At 53.8% G+C, this 8,081-nt stretch overlaps 1 protein-coding gene across 1 annotated transcript; it reads left to right on the top strand.

Moving 5' to 3' along the window:
- The first annotated feature begins 6 nt into the window (after positions 1-6).
- On the top strand, positions 7-7,938 carry LOC104985723 (zinc finger CCCH domain-containing protein 3-like). Its single transcript, XM_010836044.1, has 2 exons — positions 7-423; positions 7,440-7,938. The coding sequence occupies exons 1-2, from the start codon at positions 184-186 to the stop codon at positions 7,626-7,628; spliced, it is 429 nt and encodes a 142-aa protein (XP_010834346.1). The 5' UTR covers positions 7-183; the 3' UTR covers positions 7,629-7,938.
- Positions 7,939-8,081: the final 143 nt, after the last annotated feature.

The following is an 8,081-nucleotide window of genomic DNA, read 5'->3' as shown; positions in this document are numbered from 1 at the left end:
CAGACCAGGCAGGCTCGGGGCAGGTGGCGGACTTGGGGACAGCACATCTGGGCCTGAGCTGTCCTGCTGGCTGAGTCCCCATCTCTGTCCTCACGTGATCGAAGGCCTGAGCGGCGTCGCCCCTGGGGAGGCTGGGGGTCTCACTTTGGGGTGGGCCAGTCTCTCTGTGGCTCACGCCTGGTGATGGAGCCCTGGGTGGGCCCCTCGGGTCCTGGTGCCCCTGCCTGTGAGGTGGGGCAAGGAGGGAGGCTGGGGGCACTGCCCTGGGCCTCACTGCCTCCCGCCCTGCAGATGCCTGTCTGCTCCTACTTCCTGAAGGGCATCTGCAGCAACAGCAGCTGCCCCTACAGCCATGTGTACGTGTCCCGCAAGGCGGAGGTCTGCACCGACTTCCTGAAAGGCTACTGCCCTCTGGGTGCCAAGGTAAGGGGCATGGGGTGGAGGGGCACTGGGGGTGAGGAGCTGGCCCGGGGGCCAGGCCCACCCTGCTTTGCGGGCCTGTCCTCCCCACCTGCCCATCGACAGCTGACAGCTGACACCCCTGTGGGCTGGGGTGGGCCCCCTGGGCAGCGGGTCCCGGTGCCCTAGAGGGAGCCTCCTCACCAGCCCAGGGGCCTCAGCAAAGCCCGCTGCCTCGTCCGCAGATGCTCGTGAGTGACCACCCTGCCTCAGGGCTTGTGGGCTGACCTGGGGGAGCAGGGCTGGCCCTGAGCCCGGGGAGCGCGTGTCTCTGCAGGCCAGCTCCCTATTCCGGGCTGGGCTTCACCCTGTGGGGAGCACGATGGGAGCACAGCCACTCCCCTGCTGGCCTGTGCACAGCACTCTGGGGCCCCCCGCGGAGGCCCCTCCTGCAGAGGTGGGGCCCGGCTGGTGACTCCAGAGCAGCCCAGGTGGGGTGAGGTGGGGGCGCAGGACCCCCATGGAGGCTGTGGGTGATTATTGTAAAAGATTCCAATGTAAATGAAAATATCAAGGCGATATTTAAGTTCTGCTTCTATTAGTGGAAGTGCTTACTGCGTGTGTTTCAGCGTGTGGGCGCTGCGTGGCTGCCACATGATGGATAGCGGCTTGTAATTATAGATGGGAAAAGCGCTGAGCAGGCCGGATCCAGCAGGGGCGGAGGCAGCAGCCTGGGCCGGCAAGGGTTAATTTTATTCTCTAAATAATATAAAAAGTGCTGAGTCGTCACCTTGCTCCTGAAGTGGAAGTCCTCAGATGGGCCCCAGAGAGTTTATAATATTCCACTGAATCAAGTGGAATTGTTAACCTTGCTTCATAAAGCGCTGGCTTGTTAAAGACACATGTCCCCTTTTCTTGTGAATGATTTAAGCTGGAGTAGATCCGTGTCCTTCACCTTTTCAGGGCCACGTGCTGCTCCTGGGTCTGGGGCTCACTGGTCAGCCTCTCTCATCTCCTCAGTTTGTCCCTCCGGACTCTCAAGATACTCGGGGACACGGCCAGCCTCCGTGAGCCGCCGGATGTCACAGCGACCGCCTCATGCTTGCTCCGCCACTCCTGGTGCTGGTGGTGGGCTCCCCTGATGGCTTGCTGTTGAATCCGCACGCGTGTCGGGGAGACACCGAGGGCGGGTGTTCCAGCACTGCCCTCCGCCCCGGCCAGCCTGCTCAGGTGTCTATGGCGCTGTCGCCCGGCACGCCCACCAGACTCGCGCTGCTCACACATCCCCAGGGTGCTTTCTGGCCGGAGGTCCAGCCCTGCCTGGGCCTGGAGCACCGCGCCTCCTGCCCCTCCTGGCGCAGAGCAGACCCGAGCGTGGGTATCATCTGCAGCCACCTCTGTAGCGACAGCGACTCCCCTGCCCTTATGGTGCCTGGCCCGCTCTCCACGACTTCCTTTTCTCTCTGTCCTCCACCGTGTTAGCGGCCCACCCCCACCGCCTCCTGACGCACAGAAGTGCCTTGTCCTCTGGACGTCTTTCTTGGAAGTCACAGACAGTGTCTCTGTATCAGTTCAGTTCAGTCGCTGAATCGTGTCTGACTTTTTGCGACCCCGTGGAATGCAGCATGCCAGGCTTCCCTGTCCATCACCAGCTCCCAGAGCTTACTCAAACTCACGTCCATCGAGTCGGTGATGCCATCCAACCATCTCATCCTCTGTCGTCATCCCCTTCTCCCCCTGCCTTTAGTTTTTCCCAGCATCAGAGTCTTTTCTAATCTTCACAGCTTTACTGAGATAGAACTCATATCCCATACAAATCACCCATTTAAGTGCACAATACTATGGGTTTTGGCGCATTACATTTTTAATTTTTTAATTTTAGCAGAATTTGCCATTTTTAAGTGTATAATTCAGTGGTATTAATTACATTGACAATATTATACAACCACCACTATCTGTTTCCAAAACTTTTTCATCCCCCCAAACAGAATCTCTAAACAGTTGGCAATGACTCCCTGTTCCCCTCCTCACCACCTCCTGACAGCCACAAATCAACATTTTGTCTCCATGAATGTGCCTATTCTAGGTATTTAACATAGGTGGAATCTTATAGCTATTTGCCCAAATCTTTTTTGTATCAGTTGAGATAATCATGTGGGTTTTTTCCCCTTCATTCTATTAAGGTAGTCAATCAGACATACTGACCACATCGATCAATCACAAATATACTGATTGATTTTTGGATGTTGAACCATCTTTGCATTCTGAGAATAAATCCCACTGGATCATAGTCTATAATCTTTTTAATATGCCACTAGTCCAGTTTTGTAGTATTTTGTTGAGGATTTTGACATCTGTATCCATAATAATATTGATCTGTAATTTCCTTTTCTTGTAGTATCTCTGTATGCTTTTGGAACCAAGGTAAGGCTAGCCTTGTAGATTGTTTTGGCTGTTGTGTGTTAGGAAGTATTCTCTCATCTTCTGTGTTTTTGGAGGAATTTGAAAAGAATAGGTGTTAATTCTTTACATGTTTAGTAGGATTCACCTGTTGAAACCATCTAGTCTCGGGCTTTTCTTGATTGGGAGGTTTTATGATTACTGATTCAATCTCTGTACTATACAGCTGACCCTTGAATACCACCCCCCCCAACACAGTAAGAAATCTGCGTGTAACTTTACAGTCAGCCCACCACATGCCCTGTTTGCATGCCAGCAGCTCCTGGTGTGCAGTCAGTGCCGACTGCAGCCTGGGCTCTTGGCTGTTACACTAGTCCGGGTCTTACCTGGGCTCCTGGCTGTTACACTCGTCCGGGTCTTACCTGGGCTCTTGGCTGTTACACTCGTCCGGGTCTTACCTGGGCTCCTGGCTGTTACACTCATCCGGGTCTTAACCTGGGCTCCTGGCTGTTACACTAGTCCGGGTCTTACCTGGGCTCCTGGCTGTTACACTCGTCCGGGTCTTACCTGGGCTCTTGGCTGTTAAACTAGTCCGGGTCTCATTTAACAGTCCCAGGTTGTTGTTGTTCAGTAGCTCAGGCGTGTCTGACTCTTCGCGACCCCATGGACTACAGCATGCCAGGCTTCCCTGTCCATCACTATCTCCTGGAGCTTGTTCAAACTGATGTGCGTTGAGTCAGTGATACCATCCAGCCAACTCATCCTCTGTCACCTCCTTCTCCTCCTGCCTTCAGTCTTTCCCAGCATCAGGGCCTTTTCCAATGAGTTGGCTCTTGGCATCAGGTGGCCTAAATACTGGGGCTTCAGTTTCAACATGAGTCCTTCCAGTGAATATTCAGGCTTGATTTTCTTTATTATTGATTGGTTTGATCGCCCTGCAGCCCAAGGGACTCTCAAGAGTCTTTTCCAGCACCACAGTTCAAAAGCATCAGTTCTTCAGTACTCAGCCTCGTGGTCCAACTCTCACATCCATACATGACTCCTGGAAAAACCACAGCTTTGACTACAGGGACCTTTGTCGGTTATTTGAGCTTTGGGATAAGTCATAACAAGGAAGCAGATTTCTTCACTTTTTTCTTCCTTGTGGTTATTTTAGCTGTTCTTGCCCCTTTATCCTTCCAGAAATGTATTTTAAATTCCAGATAAGGTTTTTAGAGTTGGAATTTGGATTCGGGTTGACTTGAATCTGTGCCTTAGTTTGGTGAGAACTGGTCTCACCAGTCTCTACAGTGAATCTCCTGTGTATGATCAATGCGCTGTCTCTAGTGACACAGACTCTCCTTTGATGTCATTTGATAAAATTCTTGCTTGTCTTATCTCTGTTAAGTTTATTTCTCTCACATTTATTATTATTATAAAAAGCTTGTTTTTAAATGTTATTTTCTTACTGTTCATTGGTAACGGACATACGATTTTTAATACTGATTTTGTTTCCAGCAGTCTTGCTAAATTATATTAGTAATTGTAATAATTCATCCATGGGACTTAGTCTTTTGGGTTTTTCTACATAAACAATCATATCTTTTGCAAATAATGACCGTATTTTCTTCCTTTGAGTTTCTTTTTCTGCCCTGCCTATAAGCCCAGTAAGATAGTAACTCATAGCTGTGGGCTTCCAGCTGCACCCCTTGGTGAATGATGATGATGGTTTCGTGAAGGTTCTGTATTAAGCTAAGGAAGCTTCCTTCTATTGCTAATCTGCTAAACTTTTGTTGATTCTGACTTCCATGATGCTCTTCTTTCTTGCCTCTCAAGGTGATCACATGGTTCCTTTCTCTTAGGTTGCTAATGTGCTGATTTCTGTTCCCTGGTTTTCTAACGTTAAACTAACCTTGCATTCCTGAGATAAACTCAGCTTGGTCCTAACATGGTCTTTTTACACATTTCAGGACTCATTTTTTACACATTTCAGTTTATTTATGATTTGTGTAGAACGTGAGTCATTGTTCATGCAATTGGCCTAAAGGTTGTTTGATCATCTCGCTGTGGTCAGGTTCCAGGTTTAAGACCCCTCTGGCTGCGTAGACTGAGCTGAGTGTTCTCTGCTGTCCTCTTCTGTGGGCTGGTTCATGGGAGGTTGGGTAGTGCATTCTTGAATAGCTGGTAGAACCACTGTGAAACCCTGGGCTGGCGCTTGCCTTGTTTAACTACTGATTCAAATTCCTTTATGGTCTATATTCATTCAGATTTAATGTCAGATTTTGGCAGTTTTTCTAGAATTTGTAGATTTTGTCTGTGTTTTCAAATTTATTGGCATAAAATTTGTTCATTGTGTCCCCTTCTGCAGCACCAGCAGTTAACGGCACTTCTGTCATTCCTAATATTGTTTATATGTTCCTTTTCTCTCTATGTCCTTCTCTCTGCTTTCTTTGTTTTTCTGTTTTCCTCTGACTTTGAGGTGTTTCGTCTTTGCTAATGTAAGACTCCGAGGCTGAGGGCTTTGCTCCAAGCGCTCCTTTAGCTCCAGTCCATCAACTTTGATGAGTTGTTTTAGTGTTGTCATTTGGTTTTAAATATCACCTAGTTTCTGTTGCGTCTTGACTGACTGACGCATTATTTAGCACTAACTTTCTTTATTTCCAGGCTTCCCTAGTAGCTCAGATGGTAAAGCATCTGCCTGTAATGCAAGAGACCCGGGTTCGATCCTTGTGTCGGGAAGATACACTGGAGAAGGAAATGGCAATCCACTCCAGTTTTCTTGCCGGGGAATTCCATGAACAGAGGAGCCTGGCAGTCTATAATCCCAGGAATTTTCCTTACTTCCAGCTCTGCGGGGCACATGGGGCAGGGGCAGGGGTGTGGGGTTTGCTTTTTCCTCGGCAGCCTTGCACTAAGGATGGCGGGGGCTGAGGTCTGAGACCAGCCCTGCACCCAGTAGACGTTCCTCCATCATTTCACCTGCTCAGGAGTTCTTGGATGATTTCAGAAGGTTCTTTACGTTTGAGCCTAGATTTGGGTTGCTCTGGGAGGACGGTCAGTTCAGACCAGCCATCTCTAGTCCCACAGTCAACCGGATGTGAGCTGCATGTGGGATTTCACAGTTTCTAGTGCCGCTGTAAGAAAGTGAGATAGAAACAGCTGGAACGAGTGTACGTGACCCAGTGGCTCACAGATGTCAGCGTGCAGTCCCAGAGGAAACCGAGGTGCTGCCTTTTACCGGGTCCCTCTGTGCCAGGTCCCGCCTCCCGTGTGTTGCTCCTGTTGAGCCGCCTGGGCTCAGAGCAGCGGCGGGGCTCATGGCCACCATGGGACGGCACAGAGACAGCACCCCCCGGCCACCTCTCTGCACCCAGCCCAGGGTGGGCTCTCCACACAGAGGGCCTGCCCATCCCTCTGCCTGCCCAGGAGAGCCCGCTGCAGCATATACCACTGAGGGGACCACTGGGATTCAGGGCAGAGGGCCCTTGACTCTGGGGCTGGGGGAGCAGGCATAGGGGAGCAGGGCTGGGTCTCCCCAGCACAGGGAGGGGTAGCCGTCCAGGTGCAGGGTGCTACCTGCCTGTCTTCACACCAGCCCCGGGCACCAGTGTGAAGGGCCTCTAGTTCCTGGGTGGCAAGTGAGGGCCAGGTGTGGGAACAAGAATGGGGTCAGTGCCCAGATCCTGCTCACAGAATGGGCACAGGCTCTGTGGGGTCCTCGGCCAGCCTTGTCCTGTGTGCTGGGAGCCAGGCCGACATCTGGGGCTCTGAGGACACGTGCCCAGTGGGGGTGACGGGTCCAGAAGGAAGTGGTCTCAAGGCTGTTGCCATGACACTTCCAGTGGCTGTGCCAGGGGGCACCCTCGAGCTGCTCAGGCACCAGGGCTGGTTTTAAACTTGACTCTGGGTGTTCTTGCATGGAGATCCCATGGACAGAGGAGCCTGGCGGGCTACAGTCCATGGGCTCGCACAGAGTCAGACACAATGGAGCTGACTGAGTGCACACGGGGTGGTTTTGGGGCTCTGCTTGCAGGGGTTTCCATCTGGGTCTCTTTCTAGCATGTCACCTGTCACCTGGTCAGCATGAGGGTGGCTTCCTCCTCCTGGGTGGGGCCCACTGAGCTAGTTCTTGGGGGTGGGAGAATAGGCCCCTTCCTCTAGGAGGACCAGGCAAGAAGCAGGCACACGGTAGGGCTACAGTTCCTGCCTGGGGGCAGGGGGGCCATGGAGAGGCGGGCCTTGGGTCCAGGCTCTGTGCTCCCTGTGGGCCTGGTGGGCAGAGCTGAGGCCATCTGTTGCCCCGACTTGCCTGACAGTGCACCCTCCGTGGGGTGCCCCCCACCCTGGTCCTCTGCCAGGACAGGTGGGCTGCAGTCAGGAGGAGGAGGTAGCTCCCTGGGAATCCGCACCCCAGTCTCAGTCCAGGCCCAGGGCCAGGCTGGGTGGTGCTGGTACAACCAGGGAAGTGCCCTTGACCCTCAGACTGACCCTTCCTATCTTTGAGATGGGTAGGGGTGAGCGCCCTGGGGCCTCTCTGGCCTGAGGACCTCAGACCCCCAACAGGAACCCTTCCGCGTGAGCCCCAGTGGGCGAAGCAGGCAGGCCCCCTGCGTGGTGCTGCGGTCTCCACCGGCTCACCCAGCTGTGCCCTCCTCCTGCAGTGCAAGAAGAAGCACACGCTGCTGTGCCCCGACTTCTCCCGCCGGGGCGTGTGCCCCCGCGGTGCCCAGTGCCAGCTGCTCCACCGCAACCCGAAGCGCCTGGGCCGGCGAGCAGCCACCCCCACAGCCCCGGAGCCTGGCAACATGCCCCCCAGGAGCAGGGCTTCTACCAGCCACGGGCCCAGGTGACGAGGACTGTGGGTGCGGCATGTGTAAGCTTGGGGTGGGGGCAGGAGGGAGCCCTGCATCCCCGCCCAGCTCTGGGGACTTCACACCCCCCAAAAAACCTCTGTCCAAAGTTGGTGAAGTGACCTCCAGAGGTGCCCCACCCCCGGTCCTCAGGCTGGACGAGCGGAGAGCATCCCTGACCCACCCCAATCTCCAGGGGCAGGGGAGGTCCTAAGCGACGCTCGTGGCTGGGCCCCACGGTGTGCTCCCCTGCCTGCGCGTGTGGGAACCCGTGTGGACGGGGAAGGCTCCAGGAGGTGAGGACAGCATCAGCGTGCAGCTGCTGGAGGCCCTTAAGTGTCACCAGGCTGTCCTTGGCCCACAGGCCCGCCTTGAACCTGCGTGGCAGTGCCTGATAGCTGCTGGGCAGGGATGGGTGGGGGGTGGACGGATGGTGGGCAGATGGGGGGCCAG

Source organism: Bison bison, unplaced genomic scaffold, assembly GCF_000754665.1.
Source record: "Bison bison bison isolate TAMUID 2011002044 unplaced genomic scaffold, Bison_UMD1.0 scf7180017845600, whole genome shotgun sequence".
Lineage (NCBI taxonomy): Eukaryota > Metazoa > Chordata > Mammalia > Artiodactyla > Bovidae > Bison > Bison bison.
This window is presented reverse-complemented; position numbering and strand designations above follow the sequence as displayed.

What these genes read in the sequence shown, in the direction of transcription:
- LOC104985723 (XM_010836044.1), top strand. Translation starts at nt 184, where the DNA reads ATGGAGCCCTGGGTGGGCCCCTCGGGTCCTGGTGCCCCTGCCTGTGAG. An exon ending in ACTGCCCTCTGGGTGCCAAG is followed by an intron (nt 424 to 7,439) that starts GTAAGGGGCATG and finishes CTCCTCCTGCAG; the next exon opens with TGCAAGAAGAAGCACACGCT.